The sequence below is a fragment of the Sparus aurata genome, chromosome 1, assembly GCF_900880675.1.
Source record: "Sparus aurata chromosome 1, fSpaAur1.1, whole genome shotgun sequence".
NCBI classification, from domain to species: domain Eukaryota; kingdom Metazoa; phylum Chordata; class Actinopteri; order Spariformes; family Sparidae; genus Sparus; species Sparus aurata.
This window is the reverse complement of record NC_044187.1, coordinates 7,503,283-7,526,066: the sequence shown is the minus strand read 5'-3', so window position 1 is coordinate 7,526,066 and position 22,784 is coordinate 7,503,283. Positions and strand designations below refer to the sequence as shown.

The window sequence follows — 22,784 nt, the reverse complement described above, 5'->3', positions numbered from 1 at the left end:
AAGAGGGCAGTTTAGCGCACGTTTTGGCTCCCAGGAAGGCACTTTAGCGCATGTTTTGGCTCCCAAGAGGGCACTTTAGCAAGCGTTCTGGCTTCCAAGAGGGCACTTTAGCATGTGTTTTGGCTCCCAAGAGGGCACTTTAGCGCGTGTTTTGGCTCCCAAGAGGGCACTTTAGCGCACGTTTTGGCTCCCAGGAGGGCACTTTAGCGCACGTTTTTCAACAATTGGGCCACATCACTGTTCCTCACTGCTTCCTTCCTCACTTCCTCTTAGGGACGCACAACATGGATTCCTTTCCTTTCCTTATTTTATTTTTTTTGTTCATTTCCCTTCTTTGAGATCCTCATTTGGGAAATACAAGTTTACCTCGTATATATGTTTGTCTGTTTACTTTATGGTCTGTTATTTACTTTGTGAATATATACCTGGGGGAAAAAAAATGCAAGGTACAATATTGCAAAGAAAATGAAATGATTGATTATGTTTGTAGAGGTAAGAAGCAATAAAGTATTAAAAAGAAAAAACATGGCTTCATTTGGCTGATACGATAAACATCAACACGTAACGGATAATTCCACATTTTTGCATATTGTGTAGATGTTTTGAGCAAAGATGAAGAATTTAATAATGTTGTGTTGAAACTTTTTCTTCTCTCAACTCTCGCGGAAGACGTATTGCAAATTACAATCCCGTTGTCTATGAAACTATATTGCTTCGTATTATCAGCTCGATTTATCGGCCCGGATTTCACTGATGCAGATAAATAGCAGATAATAGAACTGTCTCACTATCCAGCTGATAATTTATTGCTCCAATATATATCGTGCATGCCCACATTCTTTCTTTCTTTCTTTCTTTCTTTCTTTCTTTCTTTCTGGCAGTTACGCTTGAATCCACTCTGTCCGTATGTGTTATTCTTTCTTCAGTGAATTTCTTCTTCCTTATATTCTCTTTTCTTCTTTTCATCATTCAGTTTTCTTACCCGTGGCTGGTCTTCCTCTACAGCGCGCCTCTCTCCCTCTTCTCGCACTCTTCTCTTTTACTTTCAGCATCTTTGAATGCAAAAGTTGAACTTGCGACTCTCACTGGGGCTTATTTAACATGGACATAGCAAAGTCCAGAGCTGCTTTTGTCCTTCGCCTTTGTCCGTGTCTCCTTTGACACACCAAGTCGACCTCAAAAGAATATCCTCGATGAAGTCCGACCGATCAAACACTCTGTGATCCTTCCTGCTGCTCATCAGTGCTTCGCCTTTTCCTGCTAAAGGGTCGGATTTTAAACTACAGCCGACCGGCAGTCAGGACGGCGTTCTGCGCCGCTGTGTTTTTGCAGTCCAAAGAATATCACGAGCTAAGCTAATTTGGATTTAACAGTTTATATCTGGAAAAAAGCAGGAAGTTTTGACAGCCTGCATGTGGAAGAAGACAAAGGGTAGAAGCCAAACATGAGTCGATGCCACATAAAGCGGGTGAAATCGGTGATTTGCGAGGCCGAACAGTCAGACAGCTCTCAGAAAACCCTGATCAACCGATAGCAACGAATACGTGTAGAATACAGCCAACGATGCCGGACAAACCAAAAGATAAACAGGAAACAGGTCGGACGACGGCTGGCGATCGGCGCGGTGTGCCTGGGTTAATGTGTTTCCATCGCTGCCTCTCTCCGTCTGTCTCTGCCTGTAATTTTCTTTCAATCTCACCATTACAAACACGATCATCACCCTCACTGCATCCTTCTCTCCATCCTTTCATCCACTCGCCCTCTCCGTCATACTTACAGTTCAGATCTCACGCCGGCGTAGATGTTGGAAAATAGCCTTGAAGGACATGTGGGCTCCTGCTCTGTTCACAAACCCTCATAACAAACAAGCATGACTGCACACACACACACACACACACACACACACACACACACACACACACACTCTTTGATGGCACGTCTTACTACAAACCTCCTGTCTGTGGATGTGGGTAAGAATATCAAGAGCATTTTTTTCAAAAAATTTTTTGGGAGATTCTTGCAACAGCAGAGATATTTTTGTATCTCAGTGTTTCTGTAAATGCATCAGAGAGATTCCTCTAATACCCAGAGCGAATGACATAACTCTGTTTTTAATGGTATATCTGCACTAGCCAGGCTTGAAATTGGTTTCCAAATTTTTACTGAATACTCATCAAGCTGCAGTCAGTTTATACACCCCGCTTCCATTTTGAAGAACATCACAGGCTGTTTATTTGCTCTTCAGTTCGAGTCACAAACAGGACAAAGATGACTGCTTCGGAATTTAATAACTGAAATGTCAGAGGTACAGAAACAGGGCTGAGCCATGTGCAGAAAATAATTATAGTCATTAAGTTTTAGTCACGATTGTAGTTGGAATGGTAGTTTTTTGTCAATTTTTTTTGTAATGATATGTGAAAAATGGTCATGTGACCATTGCTGGTTTTGCTGGTTGTACATGTTCATTCACGTCGTTGGATTGTGACATTTTGATGATATTTTTGTTCAACTGTTCCATTCTATTTCCAAGTGTACCTCCAATTTACTATATATTTTTTCAATTTCAAATAGAGAAAACATCAGTTAGAACGATATTTAAATGCTGCCAACTTTGATTTTTCATTGATTCACAGACTTATTTGTCCCCTTTTAGTTGAGTCACATTAGACATTGTCATTCTGATAGCGTGCTCCTTGTTTTCGTGTTTCAGTGGAACATCGATCATGGTTCGTTCGTTTTTTTCCGCTTTATCCATGCGGGTATCCATGTTACCGCTTTTATACCACCTTATTCAAGGTGGAGAGGGGGTACTGGGGCAAAATCCTGTGACTCTATGGGCGAAGGCCAGGGTACTCCCTGGATGAGTCGCCAGCTCATCGCAGGGCCCTTACTGATGGCAGTGGCTGCCACGAAGGTGCCAACTGCACATCAGGAGCAGTGTTGGGGTTCAGCATCTTGCTCAAGGATGTCCCGCCCCGGGGAGCCAGGGATTCGAACCAGCGACCTTCCGGTCACTAGTCCTCAGCTCTACCCACTGAGCTACAGCCACCCCCATCGATCATGGTGTTTTTCAAAAAAGGGGCAACACAAATAAACTTTAGTTTTTTTCTCTCCACTTCCAGGGCGACAGGTATCAGCCTGCCCCGGCCGTACTACATGCCGGACGAGGATGACGAGCGACCCTTCATCTGCTCTCTGCCTGTCGACAACGGCATCATGTCCTGCACCGACGTCCCGGCCCGCCGCGAGGGAGGACGGGCGTGCTGCCTCGATAAAGACGACGCCCTGTACCGCCAGTCGCTGGGCCTGAGCCCCGAGCCTCTGACCAACGGCACCGTCAGTGTGGCGGGGCTCTGCGTCAACTGGAACCGGTACTACACCAGGTGTCACACCGGGCACAAAAACCCCCACAAAGGAGCCATCAACTTTGACAACATCGCCTACGCCTGGATTGTCATCTTCCAGGTGAGAGCTGAAGTTCACTAGCTGCCTGAGGACCAGATCATGAAGTAGACCTCTTTGTTTTAACTACTTTGAAATACTTTCTGATTAATATTCTTCATTATTCTAATACCCTCATTACATAAGAGCTTTTCAGTCTATCCAGCAATCTTTTCACAGACAGCAGTAAAAAGAAAATGAGCAATAGCAGCATAACTGTGTCCTGGCATTATAAAGTTAATATCAAAGTTTTTATGACATAATCTCCGTACAGGATGTTATTTCTTTCCTATCCCATACATCCTCCATCCAAAATGGAAGGAGTCTCTGTCCGTCTGTCCTTCAAGTTTCTCGACAACTGTTCATCCGACCAGCTTCACCCGAGGAGGTGTAGGAGACTGTGGAGTTGTTTGGTTGAGCAGCAGCAGCAATGCCAAGCAGTCGACTTGCAATGTGGTACTCTGAAAAAAAAACACGGTCTTCATATGTTGACCGTGTTTTCCAGACTGCCACAGTGCTGCAGGGAATTAAAGATCAAGTTGTAAAGATCTGTTGTACTGTGCTGTCTTTGAAAAAGTAAAATGTTTAACAATAGGTTTATTCACGCAGGAAATTGATACCACTTTCATGTTTGTTCAGTGTCAAACTGATGGCCTGGCTCGGTCCGAAGGTAGCAGCACCTCTAAAGCTCACTAATTAATACATCTACTTTGTTGAACCCAGCTGTAACAAAGCAGTCACTGTTTAATGATGAGGCCATGAGGTTTTGTGTTGGACCATCTGAAGACTCCACACAGCCCACTTAGGCCTCGTGACACGGGGCCGGGGTTCTGAGCCAGAACAGGGCCCGCTACACTCACACCAGTTGGCTCAGACGTTGCTATTCGGCACCGGTGTCCGGGAGATTTGGAGAACTTGTCATCCGTAAATCACTGCTGCGTTTGAGCTGAGTGCCAGGAGGCTGCGTGGCCCATGACTGAGCCAGACCAATTTTTTTGCCATGTGGTTGAATTTACCGTTCCGAGCCAAGAAGCCGTCCAGTTCACAGCCGGTGGATTATATTTGTTATAAATGTCAGACTGAGCGGGCTAACTGCTTCCCTCTGTAAACCCCGTCTTTATCAGGCGTACGAGCTGCCGGCTGGAGCCTCATATTAAATATACAGACATGAGAGGGATCGTCGAACTGTTGGACTGTTCCTTTAACACAGTTATTGTTCACTCACTGTCACCTTTCCCCTCGACTGCAGGTGATCACTCTGGAGGGCTGGGTGGAGATCATGTACTATGTGATGGATGCTCATTCCTTCTACAACTTCATCTACTTCATCCTGCTGATTATCGTAAGTCACTCTCAGTTCACATACAGAACAGGAAGTGCACATAAGGATATGTTGAAATTAATATCATCATAACAGCGCCGTAACACGGATGTTTTGGTCGATATTCGATTATCGATATTAATTGAAATATAGTAAATGACTTCATACGCTGAGTTTTGTTACATCAGACTAAAGTCTTCAATACCTGATTTTGTTGGATTCTCTAATACAAACAAGTGCACACTTACTAATACACACACACACACACACACACACACACACACACAAACAAATGAAGTAGTTTCTGCAATAAACCAGTTTACACGCTGTTGAAATTACTCCGAGCTACAAATGACTGCAATAACATGCTACCACTCTCTCCCCCTCGCTCACCTACACACCTATGCACACACACTAACACACACACTAACACACACACTAACACACACACACACACACACGGCTGTCAGTGTCAGAGTGAAAGCCGAGCAGAAAATCCCTCGAGAATCCCCCTTTTGTTCTGATAAAACACTTTTTAATTCCAATCCTTTAGCTTCCGTCTTTGTGCGCGTGCCGCAGTGGGTGTGTATGCTTTTGTGTATGAGCGCCGATGCATGTTCCCCTCAGTATATTTCTCTTTCAGCCCGTCAGAGAGTGTGTGTGTGTGTGTGTGTGTGTGTGTGTGTAAATGTTATCATAATGCAGTTGACTGCCAGTCCTGGTTACTTTCCCGACCCAGGGGCTGTCTTGTCTCTTTATTACACTTTTAATTGCCTGCCTTTAGATTCAGGCACCAGCTCTGCCTCTCCTCTCGTCTCCGCAACACTCCTTTTCGTTTCTTACCCCTTCATTCCCTCCTCCATTACTCTCTACATCTGTTAATCTCTGCTCCTTGCCTGCACCCTTGTCTTCCTAACCCTTTTCCCTGCCATCTATCCATCCTTGCCCGTGCTAACACTTCCTTCCTTCCCCTCTTTCCCTTCATCTCTACCACCTCGCGGCTGCCTTCCTCCACTCCCCTCCTGCCTTCATTTCATCTCCCGCTTTCTCGCTGAGCATCACTCATGTATCCGTCGCTCTACTCATTATTCTCCGTCGTGCAGAGACACACACGTATATGCTTTCAAGCAGGCACACACCGTCGGTTATTAATACACAGTAGAAGCTTCTGAAAGTTGAGCGTTGCTGTGGAAGCCGAGCATTCAGCAGGCGTGCTGCAGTAGTTTGAGTTACTAGTGCCTTCACAATTATAGAGAGCACCATATATTTGCAAACGGTTGTAGAGTGTGAGATAATGCTAATGTGCTAATTTGTCCAAACTAAACTTCTCTAAACCGGGCTAGCTAACGTTAGCGTTACTTTACCACACGTATGTGGGCTTCAGCCAACACAATCACCAGAATAAATGTTAAGTAAATACCTTCATGGTAAACCACAGGTAAGTTCAAGCTTTCTGCTGTTACAACTTTACATGTGTGTGTTCAATCACGCTGTGCTCATCCTCTGGTTAGGTTTAGGCACAAAAAAACACTTGATTGATGGCTAGGAAAACGCCATAGTTTGGCTAGAAATCTCCTGACGTCTCCTTCAAAACACCCACTTCTCTCGACACAAACGTGGCTCGAGATGGCCAGACCTACTGTCAAAGATTGGCGCAGTTTGGGCACCAAATGCCACAGGACAGGCTCGAGGTCACCCATTTGGCAGCCTCGTTGTTTGTGTTCTTTCTTGTAAGCCTTGTGTCATCGTAGCACTGTTGTCACAAGTTTATTAACCTGTGGATGAATGTCCTGACCATAGCACAGGACCATAGCTGTGCCTCCATCAATCTACCGATCCTGACCCAACTTACCTTTTAAGATGTGTTTAACATCTATTCCCACCAAAGCAATTAGCGGGCTTATAGCTATCTGTATATCATAGCTGCCAGATACCGGATAGCTTGGCAAACATCTAAGTGCCATGGCCCACTCGGCAACCTGGCTGCCATCCCCCTGCTTATCTCACTCCACCAGTCTTAAAAGTAGTAAGCACTCATACGAGGAAACACATTTATTGGCATACATGCCTGGGAAAGGGACTTTTTTCCCAAAGCCGTGCTCCAGATTTGCTGTCGGACACTATCTCGCCTCTGATCTCTCCACGAAGCCTCCAAAATTGCCCCGCTCCAGATGTGAAATAGTAGTCGCCTTTTGATGTGAAAACATCACTGAGGAGGGAGGAGGACAGGAGGGAAGGAAATTACTGAGGACGGTAAGGGAGATGGAAAAAGGATGATGAAACGGAAGGGAAAATAGAGGGATGGAAGGAGATGGACGGAGAGAGGGGAAAAACGAGGAGTGAGGGTGATGAAGACGGAAGAAGTGGACGGATGGAGAGGCGAAACCGGGAGGCGACGGTGATGGACTGGAGCGTCAGCATGAAATCAGAGAGAGGATTGGAGGACCAGCGAGAGGAAGCAGCTACATGTTGGCCTCCCTCTTTGATCTTAAACGAAACGTTATTAATTAGAGCGAATCCCTCAGCGGGTCCTCCGGGCTCGCGTGGTCGGAGCAGACACACTGATCACAGCGTCAGGTTTAACAGCGTGTCACTCAATATGTCGCTCCGTGCATCAACCTTTAGACGTAAAATGGTTCCGTTTGAAGGGAAGGTTAGATAAAAATGTGCAGTGAATGCCAGAGACAGCAGTTCTTTTCATGGTGCATTAAGCTATTAGATAGAAGAAAACAGCACAGCAAATTAAAATGATGATGAAGAGGGCGGAAAACTACAAAGAAAGCAGAGTAAACCAGAGGGGAACAGGGAGATCTTTCATCTGAACTTAATGTCAGAGTGAACTCTGGGAATTAGTGCGCTAACAGATCATAAATGCACCACGGTCTCCGTTTTTTATCCGTTCTTATTAAGCAACCAAAAGCTCTGGATGCCGAGCAGCTGTGTCTTTACATGGTGTTTGCACCGGATCAAAAGAATCACCGGTCGGATCATTACCAACGTTTAGCAGCTAGCAGTCAATGTAACATATACATCTTCGAATCTTTGAAAATGTCCCAACCAGGAACCTCACTGAGAAACCTGATATCTCAAAATACATGAGCGTTATTCTAGGAGTGTTACCACCAGGGAGAAAAACATTATTCTACGGTTCGGTTCAGCCCGAGGGTGGGAACCAAAAGACTGTATTATCTGTTAGGTGGTCATTTTGAGGACATCTCAGACTATCTACTGTTGAGTTGGCAGCTTGTTATGCTCAGCTGCATATTGTACAACACTTTCCTCAGCTCTCATTCTTAACTTCACTCTCTCATCAATGCTTTGCAAGTACATTTTTAGGACGTCACATTTGGCACACAAGCCTGTAAACATTGCTAATACACAAATGTTAATGTTAAATTCTAATCTTTAGCCTTTAATGTAGTATGCAGTGTTAGCATCAATAACACACAGATCACTCTCAGCACTCCAATTATAAGAAAGTGTCACACAAGGAAGGAAATATTAGGAAGTCTAATTACAGTGTCTAAAATCAAGGCCGATCGTTAAAAACACCGACATGTTTCCACCACTGGGCTCCAATTAATTCCTACGTTTGATGCATTTTCTGATACTTGGCATTTGGTTTTGAAGGCCAACTTCAAATTCTTTCAGCAGTGGTACACAAACGTGTCCTAAGCCTCACTGAAGGGCAACTGAGGTCCTCTGCAAAACAAGTAGAAGAAGGCACAACAACAGGCGTGATGGATCACATGCTGCCTGATTCCCCCTTAATGCAAATGTGTTTCATCCATTAGCTATAAGCAGTCTGGACATGTGCAGTTCAAGGACTTAACGACTTTTAAGCCTCAGATCACCTCCATTTGTCGATGCTTGCCTCTAATCCGACACACCTGGAACTATCTGAACTTCCAAATAATAGCACGCAGGTGATTGGATGAATCATCTGTCTATCGTCGTCCATCGGGGGACTAACTTTAAAGGTCCTTTTTGTAAAAAGAAAAATAGATTTTTGATTCTCGCTGCCAGTTTTTCTAAAACAGACGCTCTGGGATTGTAAGACGAGTCGGCTGCCAGTTTTTTGACGAGATGGGAAACGCAGAGCACCGTTTTTTGACACGTTGGAAATGAAACTCAAAAAATCACCTTTTCTCTCACAAATAGGACCTAAAATCAATTAGATCAACATATGAGAGCGCTGCCACCAGCGGAGACAGTTGGTGGATGTCAGCAACAAAACATGTTTCCCGTGGAGAATAGCCCTCACTGCCGTTCTTTACTCTTCCGTCGCTTTGTGTTCGGCCACGAGCACGTAGCTCAAAGACCGGCGGTGTGGATTTGCAATTCCAGTCGCCCTGCAAGGCAAGCGTGCCTCCACTGCACGTGTAACATCTTTCACCACTCGAACCGTCCTTCAGATTCAGGATCAAAATATCTGCAATTGCTGGAATTTCACCAAAAACGATTGCCTCATCCCTCTCCTCCGAGTGTCTACTTAAGCACAAAACCAAACATTCTCTGGATGAAGTAAATCTCCACTGTTGAAAGTATCTCAAGACGATTATGTTCCAATTCATTATGCTTAAAAACTCTTGTAGTGCTGTAGCATCATAGCAGGATTTGACTCCCCGCAGTTGTTGCGTATCCGTCTCTTTCCGCCCGCGGAGACCTGATCTGACAGTCAGGCTCTCGTCGGCTTTGTAGACAGATTTACTGGAGGAGAAGTGATTTAAACGCCACTGTTCACACGTTAAAAGTTGTGTTCTTATCCCTGCTGGACTCCTTCAATTCTGCCGGCGCCGAGACAAGCGAGAGGGCGAGCGACAGACAGAGGTGGAGAGAGGGAGAGAGAGAGAGAGGTTTAAGTTGTACGTAGATGCTTTTACAATTTCGGTCACGTACGTTCATGCAGATTAGGCGTGGTAAATTGAATTGAGAGAGAGAGTTGAGAGCGCGATGAAGAGTGAGCGATACGAGCGAGCACGAGGAGGGAGGGAGAGGGTGTGACAGATGGAGAGACAGATGAAAAAGATGGAGGGAGTTTGAGAGAACGCTGTACGCTGATTACCATCGCGTGGAGCCGTTTAAGACCAGACGACTCGGTGGAATTAAAGGCTTTTCCGCGGGAAAATAGCTTGGCCCTGTTGAATTAAGGTTTAACATCCGGAAATGCCAGCCTCAACCTGTTTTGTTGCAGAGCGTGATAAGCCTTTTGATTTGACACCGCGTAAGCCGCCTCTGCCCTCGTTTATACCTGGTATTAACATTCAGCCCGTAGACAGATATGGATACAGACGCTTGATCATGGATCCCATGTAATGTGCCCAACTGTTGCTGCGGTGTTGGCGCACTAGACGGAAAAAAAACCTGCAAAATATCTGGATGATTTAGCTGATCAATAACTATTTCTACCTTAAGTGCACAGCTGCACACAGAAAAACACATTGACAATGACACCCAGCAGAGACGCCATCATACGTATCATTTTAGACTCCAGGCTTAGACTTTAGATTTCCCACCTTGCAGGATTGCTTTTGTGGTAAATGCGTCAACGATTTGAGATTTGAATTTGAATCTAAGCTCAAATAAATGTGTTTACATTTGTTGGCTATGAAAAGAACTTTACTGGAGCTTAAATACACCCCTGAACAATCACTCACTGGTGCTCCAAGGTGTTGTTTGTGTGTCAGCTTATAAGGACATTAACCTACTTTTTATTTGATCTATCACCCCAGCAAACTGTTTCCCAATGAGTTTACGCTCTCGATCATCTCATTGTTCACGCCACGTTACAATCCGCTCACATATGGCCGATGAAAAGAGATTCATACAGTACATATAAATTGCTAGATTGCCGGCACGGACCAAATAAGCTCCATAAACACAGACAAAAGTGAGTTTAATTCCAGCAGACAGTTGCATTTTTCTACAAAACCTGCAGACGCTCATTAGCATTCATTCAGAGTCGTCGTGTTTCCGTCCATCTGATGAACTGAAGTCCAGTGCTGACTCTTCCTTATTGTACTGGTTCGATCTCTATTAACACCTGAGAACAATACCTTTCTTTAGCTGCTTCGGCAGCTGGTCATTAAATGTGTCCATCTGCAGTCTGGTGCAGGGTAGATAGTAGTTCAAGGTGGTCGTGTATTTCCAGGCTCTTCAGAGTTCGCTTTGCTGAAAAAATTCCTACCTTTTTGTTCGCCGGAAACCGGGCTCACGAGAGCGTCTGACAGAACCAAAACGTCCCGTGACACCAAAATAATGACCCAAGAGAGGCTTTAAAACATCACAGAGTCGCGGAGCTGATGTAACTCCCCCTGTGTTTGTCACGTTCATGGTCCCTGTTGGAAAAATAAAAAATGGATTTAATGCAGCTTTGGTATTTTAAAGTCACGGATATTCTTAGTCAAAATTGGACGCTTTGCTCGTTTTCACCGTCTAACTCTCTCTCTCTCTCTCACACACACACACACACACACACACACACACACACACACCACACACACACACACACACAAACACACATACAGTGCATCCATTCACTGTCATCCACACATTCTCTTCGCCTCTCACACATAGTCATTATGTCACTTTGCAGCAGACACCAAATCGGCACACACACACACACACACACACACACACACACACACACACACTAATCTAATTGTATTTCAGTGGCTCCAGCAGAGTGTGAGTATAAATATTTGATGGGATCAGTGAGGGTGCTGAACGGGTGCTGGGACCCGCCGCCTCCCTTTTTATTTTTTGGTTTCCACGAGTCCACAGAAAGACCGAGCCAGACTGACCACAAATCTCTGCTTTGGATCAATGAAGAGCAGCTTCACACACAAAACACACACTGACACACACACACACACACACACACACTCTCTCTTTTTTCCCAGCTCGTCCTTAGTCTTTGTCACAGCGGCTTCGGTTGGAGAGCAGGAGGGGGTTATCAGCTTCGCCATCAGTATTGATCACAGCCCAGAGAGCGTTACACTTCACCCTCCTCTCTGCCTTCTTCCTTTTCTTCTCTTTTTTCCACAGCCGCTCTGCTTCTTTCGGGTGACCTTGCCCTTTTTTTCTTCTCTCGTCTCCCTCTGTCCTTTTGTATCTGTTTCAGCTGCAGTCTCTTTGGAGGAGAGGGAGCTTAAAGCCTGCAACACGGCAAACCTGACAGCTTCTGAAACGCGTATTACTAATAAAACCTATTTATGTTTATATTTTGATAAAAGTTTAAGCAATAGCTGCAATAAAAATCAAGTTGGCCTTTAACCTGGAATAGAAAGATGATGAATGATGCAGAGAGTAAAAAGTAGAGACCTTTTCCCTCCTCGACTTGTATCGTCTTTGCACTTGTATTCTGAAGTATCGCAATTCTTTCTTTTGCTTACAACTCTTTGATTATTAATGAAGGACACCCAGGCTCAATGCCAAGTTTCAGTTGTCTTTTCCTGACACAAGTCCCTCCGAATAGTTATACAACATGGAGTTGCCACCATGTTTGGAGTCTGTCATACAGATATAAATATTAATGCACCCTTCACAATAAACGCATCAGTTTCTGCAATGCTACTGTGAAAGTTTGACAATCACCCTTTTTTTTTAAAAGGATGCTTGAACAAAAGCGTCTTCACAGTGCTGTCACACTATCAGCAGTTGCACAAAGGGAGGTCCGGCTGGCCCTAAATACACTGTGTTAGCTCCATACAGCCCCCTTTTGCCCCCAATTTACACATGACTACTGTAGATGTCTAACCTGGAGACTTGAGTAAAAGGCTGTTTCTGTTGCCAATTACGCATGCACACAACTCAGACCGACAGCTTGGGTTTACAACAGAAAAATACCCAAATGTTTCTATATTGTACGTTTGGAACTGTGGCTACAAATCAGACTGTGTTGGGGGTTTTGGTGGTAAGTACAATGGTAAGAAAGGTTGTGTGGCCGGTCCAGAAACCAAAGAAACATAAAAATGATTTGTAAATGAGAACTAATTGATTCGTTGTGACTTCAAATGTTTGAAAGTACTGTTTTCTCATACTTTGTGTGAGAAATATCGAGGCCCTAGAAACAGGGGCGTGATTCTATACGCTTTAGTTATGAACTTCATTTGGATTTTAATGTCTATTCTAAGAAAAATGTGTTTTCTTAATGTTTGATTTTGCCAATGAGTATGAATTCTATCACATCCATGAGCCTTGGCTTCCCTTGCTGTAAAGAATAAGTCTGTCGGAGTTGCAACTTGGATCTGTAGCTGTTCCAAACACGTCTTCTTGTTTTGGATAAAACACACAGCTTTTGTTGCCAAAATTCATCCAAAATTGATCCAGAATTGACAAGTTATCTGATGGTAGCTGCAGATTGTAATGTCAGTCATGTCACAAGTGTTTTATTAGCAGCCTGTGTGATGACATTTTAAGCTGGATGATTAGATATTTATTTTCTGAGATGCACACAGCTGATTCATAACGTCACTTTGTATCACAGTTCGTCTTTTGTTCTGATGATTCAACTTGGTGTTTCATGTCCATGCAGTCTGTGTAAGTGCTCCAACATTGAGTCATGTGACCTCCCCACTGAGGAGAACATGAATCAGATTCTTAACTCTGAACCAGGGCTGCTCCAAATAGCTTCCTCTACTTTGTAGCTCTATAGCAGGAAGGAATACAGGCGTTAGCCTAGGTTATAGTATGTCAGCTTTCAGTGTTAGAAGAGAAAAATCCTACAGGCCTTTGGGATAAAACATTAAATCACATGAGGTTTCATGAGTATACTTCAATCTTACCTTGACCATGCTCAGGAAAGAAAAAAAAGTGTTCAGAGATTTAAATACAGTAGCATCAAGGAAGTAAAGGTGTTATAGGAGATACAGCTCATTACTCACTGAAAACACAACAGCTTTGTTTGCAACCATATTGTACAATGTGTTATGTTTGGACTTGTCCAGCCAAGTGGGCTAACAGTCGTGAGGTAGCAACAGCTTAACTCCACTGGCCTCAAGCCATCTTGCTGTGAGCTGGCAGAAACTGACCGCTCGTAGCTCCGATTAGCTAACAGCTTTCAGACTGTTTCGTGCCAGTATTTACAAATGTAGCACAGAAAACCATTTCACATTTTGATTTTTTCCAGTTAATTCTTGGTGGGATCACAAGCAGCTGGGTCTTAAAAACGGTATGTTCACACATGACTCTCATCCTCCCAGGTGGGTTCCTTCTTCATGATCAACCTGTGCCTCGTGGTGATCGCCACCCAATTCTCAGAGACCAAGCAGAGGGAGCACCAGCTCATGCAAGAGCAGCGAGCTCAGTGTTCGTCCTCCTCCACTCTGGCCAGTGAACCCGGGGACTGCTACGAGGAACTCTTCCAGCTCGTCTGCCACGTCCTCCGCAAGGCCAGGAGGCAAACCATTGCCTTTTTCAACACCTTGCGGGGGAAACCCCGGGGCTTCCGTGGCGTCGGAAGAGGTAGAGGAGGAGGAGAAGGCAGGGAGAGGAAGGCCAATGGAAGGGAAGGTCGTCAGAGGAGAGCAGTCAGGAGGCACGGTATGTAACTGCATTGAACGATTCAGACAACATGATGAGGGTGAATGCTTTACACACTGACCCTTTGACATCTTCCGTTGGCACCATTTCAGGTGCACCCTGTCCTCACCATAATAGACCCGACCACGCGTCACCCATGGCCCTCACCGCGGCCTCTGCCACCCACGGTTGCCCTCAGTGTGCCGCTGCCCTGTCGCTCAACGATGGAGTGGGACCGGTTCGCAGTGCGAATGATGAGGCAGAGGAGGGAGCTGTGGAGGAAACGGACAGGGAGGGGGTTCATTCTGGAAATCAGGAGAATGGAAAGAAAGGCCAGAATGGGGCAGGGAGACATGGGGGATGTAGTCCCAAGATCAGTTGCAGGGAGCTGTGGCACAACACGAGGATGAAGCTGTGGGGAATCGTGGAGAGCAAGTACTTCAACAGAGGCATCATGATCGCCATCCTGATCAACACCATCAGTATGGGCATCGAGCACCACGAGCAGGTACAGTCACGTCTCCTCATGTTGAATAACTGTGTTCAAAGTCTTTTCTTTGTCTGTGTGTGTCGTCATGGCAAATTATGATTCTCGAGATGTTCTTTTGTATACCCAAACCCCAAATGGAGGCGATTTACAGTATTCTGCCACGTAGGTATGTATGTCTGTAAATGGACTCGTACTCTTGTAGCGCTCAAAGTAAGGATGCTGCTGTAGCCAGGGGAATCGAACCAGTGACCTTCCGATCACTGGATGACCCACTCAGCTACAGCAACTGTCTGTTTGTGGACTGATTTTTGTCAATGATTTTGAAGAACTGCCGAGGTAGGAAGTCAAAAGGTGCTCCCCAGTTTCCGCCTCGCTTCTTTTTTAATTCACAGGTCAGTGTGAAACAGTACACCTCGTCTGTCTGTCCGACCAGATTTTGTCGAAAATGATAACCTCCCACCCACGTAGAGTGTAGTCATGAAACTTTACAGGTGTGTAGTTTGATCAGTTATCAGTCATGTGATGTAAATCTATCAACAACTCCTCAGGCCACTGAGAGAAAAAACACATAAATAATGAAACCCAGTTAGAAACATTCTTGGCTTCTTTAATTTTTAGAGACACAAACAACAAGAAAACAATTAGACTTTGCTTGGAGGAAAGATCCATTCATTAGTGAAGATGTTGGACTGAATATATTGCAGTTGTATTATTCAACTTTGCATGTTTATCTTTGCTTGTCGCTCCCCGTTCAGCATGCGCTAAGCAAGCTAAGAATGTAAACGTGTGCCAACTGCTGTGGACGAGCTGCAGCCTCTCCCTCCATCTACAGTCGGTTTAGACTGAACAGACAACCATGCAGATAAGCCGCAGTCTCTTCCAGTGTCACTTCCTGTCACTCAATGTCCACACTCCTCCGCAATGTAAACAAAATGTTCTTCCTCCTGCACATCCATCCCTCTTCCTTACATGTCTTTCCCTCCCTCTGCCTTTATAATGCCTATATAATATGAGTCTCGAGCAAACACGGCAGACATGCCTGCACTCAGGTTAGTCAGCAGGATGTAGATACAGCCACCAAAACATCATCACACCCTGGGTTGAGATAACACTCTCCCAGATCCCAGAGCCAAAGCCAAAATGATGCTTCATGCTTTAACTTCAGCTTATTTTTTTTCCCCCCTGTTCCCTGTCGCCCTGCTTTGCACACTCTTTGTCTTTCTATCAATATTTTTTCGCTCTTGCTATACCATCGCCCACTCACGCCTGCCACCGCCGCAGTGGTGGGTCGTCTCTCATCTCGGGGGCGGCTAAAAATAGAGAGAGACTGAACTAGAGAGGCAGACAGAGACTCTGCTCCTTTTAATGGGAAAGGAAATAGCGAGCTGGTGTATGTCTGTGGTTTCCAACGTCAGTTTAGCGAACCGGAGTCAAGCCTCCCTCTGTTTGAACAGCGGTACCAGAGGCTTAATGTGTCTCATCTCTCTGATCCTCATCCAGTAGATAGGCGCTTCCACCTGTCCCGCTACACCTGTGGTGTGGGAGCAACAGATAACCTGTGTAGGAAAATTCCCAGCCAAATGCTTTTTTTAAGTTCCTGGCCTGTAGCAGTATGTGATTTAGGCCAGCAGGCACTTTGACAGGCAACCACACATCATTTGAAAAGTGTGGATCGTTCCAAAGCAAACCTGTTTTTTGGTGAAAGAGTGTTAGATGTTTTTTTTTTTGGGATGTACCCAGCACATTTTTTAAAGACACATGTTGTCAATATTGAACTACAACTAGAACAAAGCAACTTCACAACAGACTTTCTCTGCATTCTTGTGCCAAGAGCAACTCAAACTGCTCTCCACAACACGGTTATGATCATTGTTCTTGGGGTGCAGTTGTCAGAGCACTCAGAGTGTCTTGGGAGGGACATTAGATGCCACAGTGGCACCATGTGTATCAGTTGAAAATGCAAGGCTACATCTCCCATCGAACAGGATGGATCGCTGGAATGAGAAAAACACTTCAGAGACTTCAACAGCTGTTTGGGAATTAATAATGCAACAGCGTGATGGGCACTTTGGAGATTTGACAGGGATGGATGGAGATCAAACAACACTGCTAAACGATTGGCGTTCTCTGCCAAAATGTCACGATTAAAAACAGAAGGAAATTAGTGTATTGATGTTGTGGGGGCAACCGTGGTTGCAGTCAAAATATTCAACACCTACGTACTTTAGTTTTTTAGGAATGGCTGTCGCGTACAAATAGAAACCACAGCAGCAATTTGGTAATCAGGAGCAAAAGTAGGTTAGAGAATTCAAAAGCAGAATCATAATTGGGAACGGCAGAAGACAAATTAATCCACATAAAACAGTTAGAGTGGAAAGCAAAAGCAATACACAAGGATTTGACTCGACTGTTACTGCAGCCTTGCATCTAAAATATATGTTGTGGTTATATGTTACCTCCCAACCCTACCTGAGAATTATTCATTAATCATTAACCAGTGGGAAAAGCCTTATTGAGATGGCTTTGTCTGCTTTAACCAGACATAAGAAAAGGCTCTTATCAAAAGAGGTTTGATAAGAACCTCTTTTGTTTCCTCTGAAGCGAACACAAATGAGTGTATATCACTGTTTATAGCACTGCCACAGGGAGAAACTCGGGTTTGTTATGATTTCCATCACCACATTATTGAAATTTATGCACCATATTACAGCAGTGCCTTTGGATTGTTAACTATCACGGGAATGTTACATCAGTCAGGTGAAAAGGTGTGGCACTAACGGGGCTCAGTCTCACTGTGCATCAGGTGCTAAAAGCATTGCAGAACTAGAGAGGTTCAAGAGGTTGAGCTTGTTGCAGAAAGTTGATCAAATTGTCCAGAATATGAAATCATCACAGGAATGTCACATTATGAAACACAAAACTGGTTTTGTCTTGACGTTCCGTAAAATCCCACAAAGCCTTTTCTAAACGTGACTCATGTGAGTGTCTGATCCCGACTATCTTCCAGGAATGTGAAGGTTTACTGGCGATCCAGTCAGGCTGGACCATTTTTATCTGCTTTCATGTCTCCATTACATATTAAAGGAATTAATAAACACATGTTTTTACCTGTGTTGCTGGTAGTTGTTACTCTGAGGAAAATGGAGAGGCTCAATCCCTGTTCCAATTTGTATCTCTGCCCCTCATCTAACAATGAAATGTGTCACGATGCGGGACTGTCTCGCACAAATCAGCTTTAACAATGTTACCTCAGCTAGCTAGCTAGCTAGTCATCTCCCGAGCCATCGGCAAACTAGTAGCAATTTCTGTATGCTTGTTATAAAGAAAAGGACCATGATACATTGAGTTCTCATAACTCTCAGGGTCATGTAGCTCCTCACCCACCCAACCCCCTCTATCCTAACGAAAATCCCTATTTATAATACCCCTGGGCAACAATGTGAAACATGGAGGGTCAGGGCTGATTGATAGAGGCAAAGGGTTTATTGGGACCAGGTGTCCAACTAGAAACACTGGGGAGGGAAAAGGTGTCCAATTTAAGCTACCCTCAAGAATATCAGTGGCGTTTGATTCTAATGAGATGAGAACAACACAATGTCCTGCTTCTTGTTTTGTACAGTTGCTGATTAATTGTTTTCAAATGTGCTGTTCAGACAGTAATGAAGGACTTGGTAGGCAGAGTGATATCTCCGCATCTGCATTTTAAAAACCATGCCAATGCTAATTCAGTGTCAGCCAAATTACACTTGACAGGTGGGTTATCGCTGCATGGAAAAGAGTTTGTTACCCTTGTGAGGTTGGCTTTCCACATTGGGCACCATTGCTTTTCCACTTGTTGGAACCATACATGTTGTCCTCAGGCTAACATTTCTGATCAGCTCTAAGTCTTCAGTGTGATATCATATGCCCGGTCTTCTTGTGATATACCATACATCAGTTGACCGGAAAACACAGGTCTTTAGATCCGTTCCCAGGTCTGCAGTAATGAGATGGCAGTACTGGATCTCCAGGGCCTGCCGACACTGTTTGGCTGGTCTGCAAACAGCGGTCAGCCATCACATCGTTACCAACACTGGTGGGCACGCATCATTAGCCCGTGTTTTTATACAGCTAAACACTCATTAGTACCAACAAACACACACATACACAAATATACATGCAGCAGCACAACCAGACACACACACACACACACATGCACACAGATGGACATGTAAATGCAAAACACTGAGTTCTCATCGATTCTGGAGCCGCGAAATGTCAGAAGCGCCATCGCCGAAGTTACAGAGGAGCTCTGTGGAATAGTGATGCACTGGAAATCGTGATCATGCCAAATTTAGCTCTGCGTGTGTGTGTGTGCGTGTGTGTGTTCTTCCTATTATTGAGCAAAGCCAGACAGAAAGAGAAAGAGAGAGGAACTCAAACGAAGACAACTGAGCGGGCGGACATTGATGCACATTAACAACCTGACAGCATGTAAAATAAACTAAAACATTATATTGAAGCCAAAAAAAAAAAAAAATAGATCCAACAGTTCCTGCCAATGTTCACATGTTAACACAGACTGTACTGGAAGTGTGTCCAAGTGCTAATTTTATCATTCTCACAGTCGATTAACAAATGCTCCGATGGTGTAACTTCCAGAATTAAATGGATGTACACGAACATCAGAGCTATCCAAAAGTGTCTTTCAGTTGGCCTCCAGGGTGGAAGGAGTAAACTGCTGCACCTGGTTTAATGGCACCATATGCAGCATCCATAATTGATGACAGAACGTGTCATGTTTTGTTTGCCTGCCTGTCGCTGCTGGGCTGCGAGGGAGCGGACAGTAGGGATGTGAACACACAGAGCAGACGATATTTGAACAACGTACCGACTGCTCGTCAGTATATCTGTCGGTACTCCTCTCAAATTTCAGCCGACAAATACAGTTTCAGAGTGTTATTCACTGACATTAATGCATCTGTGTGTGTGAAAGCTCTGATCCTCCTCCTCGCCCTTTTCCAACATTCGATCTGTGGTGAGAAAAATGGCTAATAACTACACAAAGTGAAGGGAAAGTCAAAGACATAACACATATAGATAAATGGAGAAAAACCAAGACTGAACCATCTGCCGTCTCCTTTTGCTTGCTCATTTCTTTTGTGTAGTTCTGCTGCATGTGTGTACAGTGTGTGGTTGATTATTCCCTCTAATGATTGATTTACTGGGACTGCTTGTTATTTGTGGATGTATGACTACCGGGACCACGATGTTCCCGCAGATAATTTCCACGCTCACATTTTATTTCCCCCCGTTTCTTTGTTGTACTACTTTTAATTTTCTGTCCCATTAGCCTGTTTCTCCTCATTCCTCCTTCTTCCACCTGCTTTCATTCTGTTTCTTCCGCTTTCAACTTTTTCTGCCTTCACTTTTTGCTCGATCCCTATCAATTAGCTTCGCTAGTGCTAAAAAAAAAAAAATAGATTCATAAGAATACCAAATCCAGAGATGGCATCTATTCAGTCAAATAATAATTGCGCGCCTGGTACATGTGGCAAAAAACTTTGATTATGCACGGTAGTGTTTCTCCCACTGGCTCTGCCTCCCAGTGTAGACTTTACATTGTGATGACATCACCGACGTTGAAACCACCAAAAAAACAATAATAAGCAGAGTCATACTTGACCTTGTTTGCAATTCGAGGTGTCCTGTCAACAGTTTTACAGACAGCTCTTATAAAACGGTGGTCGCAGGGGAAGTTTTAGCTTCTGTACTGTGAAATCAGAAGCAGGGCTGAGCAGCACCACTGTATCCAGGTCTAAATGATACATTCATATCCTAAAAGCGTGACTGTGTATGGCAAACTGATCAACCGTTTAGTAGGTTGATCTGTTTCACCAGCACCTTTCATCTATTGCTGGTAACAAGTCAACCTTCGTTGATCCAACACTTTGCATCATGCTAAGTTCCCTTTAAAAGCAAATGACCAAATCCCTTCCAACAATGTATGGTAATGCTAAAATGTGACATTAACATAGCACCTTTGTAAATATTAGATAACATGTTTCCAGTGATCGTGTTAGCATACTATACAAAGAGTCAGCTAAGAGTGTAACATGGGGACATGGGATGGTTCCATCATAGGATGATAACTAGCATGCCAGAATGCTATAATTTAGCTCAATGAGGTTACAGATTAAAGTTGAGTCAAGTCTTAATTTAGAGTTAATCTAGTCAAGCTTAATGATTGCCAACATGCAAATGATAGATCTGTTTGATATCAACATGGCTTTTTATCTGGAGCCAAAGTTTGTGTTTTGTGAACCTTCAAGCTATGTGTGTGTTTGCACATATTTCTTCTTTAAGGTTCTTTCTTATTTTGCTTCATCTTTTCTTCTATCTCATGTCTGGTTAACGTCTTTCTCTTCTTTTTATCTTTTGTCAGCCAGAGGAGCTCACAAATGTTCTGGAGATCTGCAACATCGTCTTCACCAGCATGTTCTCTTTGGAGATGATCCTCAAGATCACGGCGTTCGGCTCCTTTAGCTACCTGAGAAACCCCTACAACGTCTTTGATGGAGTCATCGTCATCATAAGGTAACAATATAAATATCCTGATTAGACAGAATTTTGGCAGACTGAGGTGAAAACAGAGCGAACGGCTTTGTGGAGGACAAAAATATAATGTGTCTGAAATATTGACGGGTGAAAATGGAGGTAGCGTACTTTTTTGGTCTGCCAGACTATTCTGGAAAGAGATCCTGCAGTTGAATTATTTATGTCACTCTTTGTCAAATTGTCATCGGCATTCTGCGTTGGTTGAAATGTACCACCTGTATGTATTTGGATGCCAAAGCGTCAGACGGCAGCAAACAGGTTTTTGTCTTTTGTTGCGTATGCCTGCAGCTTCAGGTGAGTGGCTCTGCCTTTGATCTGCTCGCGTTTTTCCCCCCAATTCATCTGGCTGAGCGCCTTTGTCTGTGATCCCCATTATAATCCGGAGATCAAATACACATCAAAGCGACTAAAACCGAACAAGATCAAATGTGCACAGAAGATACATATTGATTGAACATATCTATATCTGTCTTCTTATCTCTCGCTCCACCACCAATTTCCATCTCTTCATCTATCTGAATGTCCTCAGCGGGTCATTCAGAGCTGCTCTGTAAAAGTGCCCCCATCCAATCTTTGCCAACGCAGAGCTGATACTATTTTGATGTGTTGAGTAGTGTCTTTGAAAAGTGCCTCCATTAGGGGGCAAATTTCTTTAAAGCCAGGTTCCCCAGCAAGGACGGGTTGTTCGCTCGTGATAAATACCTACCAGAAGTCAAAAGACAGATAAAACTTCTGTGATCCCTCTTCTGTAGTTTTTCTGCAGCAAAACACAGCAATTAAGTAGCTCATTAAGCATTTAAGCGAGCGCTTGATTTATAATGTCCAAAAACGTAAGTAGAGGTAACATTTATTACTGCAAGATAAGACATAAGACAAAGTATTCCTTGAGTTTACCAAGACTTTAAGTATTCTAGAAAAACAAGGACTATGGGCTTCAAATACGAATTAAAGCCATGATGATTCATTTTTACATGGACTAACAAAGAAGAACATTATCACTAACTGCCGTCCATCATGAACATATTCAATGGCCATCTGTTTTGCCGTGAGCAATGAGCTTAAAACCAAAATAAAACCAGCACTTCACATTATTCATCAGTGAGAGGCTGGTGATCACTCCCTCTTTGTAATAGATCACTCAGGACTTAATTGCTGGACAAACTAGAATTCTACTTTCATTTCATCACGCAGCGTTATCACAGATTACACATTATTCAACCACTAAAACTAAACACCAACAGACGGTTTGTCACACCAAACCATCTGAGAAGGCACTGCTACAAACTGTTCAGAAAATACTTGGCAGGTGATTGGATGAACCATCGATCACTGTCATTGGTAGCAGAGAAGCCAGGAAGGCCTTCAGAGCTGCTATCAGCTCTTCTTCTGATTAAATAAACACTTCTGATACAC

General features: G+C 44.0%; 1 protein-coding gene across 2 annotated transcripts in view; it reads left to right on the top strand.

Moving 5' to 3' along the window:
* cacna1ib (calcium voltage-gated channel subunit alpha1 Ib) overlaps window positions 1-22,784 on the top strand; it is a 232,969-nt gene that overhangs the window by 131,735 nt on the left and 78,450 nt on the right. For both annotated transcript variants that reach the window (XM_030431025.1, XM_030431017.1), the window contains exons 7-11: window positions 3,123-3,465; window positions 4,691-4,783; window positions 13,966-14,305; window positions 14,398-14,792; window positions 21,199-21,350. In XM_030431025.1, coding sequence (XP_030286885.1) covers window positions 3,123-3,465; window positions 4,691-4,783; window positions 13,966-14,305; window positions 14,398-14,792; window positions 21,199-21,350 — 1,323 coding nt within the window. The remainder of the gene's footprint in view (window positions 1-3,122; window positions 3,466-4,690; window positions 4,784-13,965; window positions 14,306-14,397; window positions 14,793-21,198; window positions 21,351-22,784) is intronic.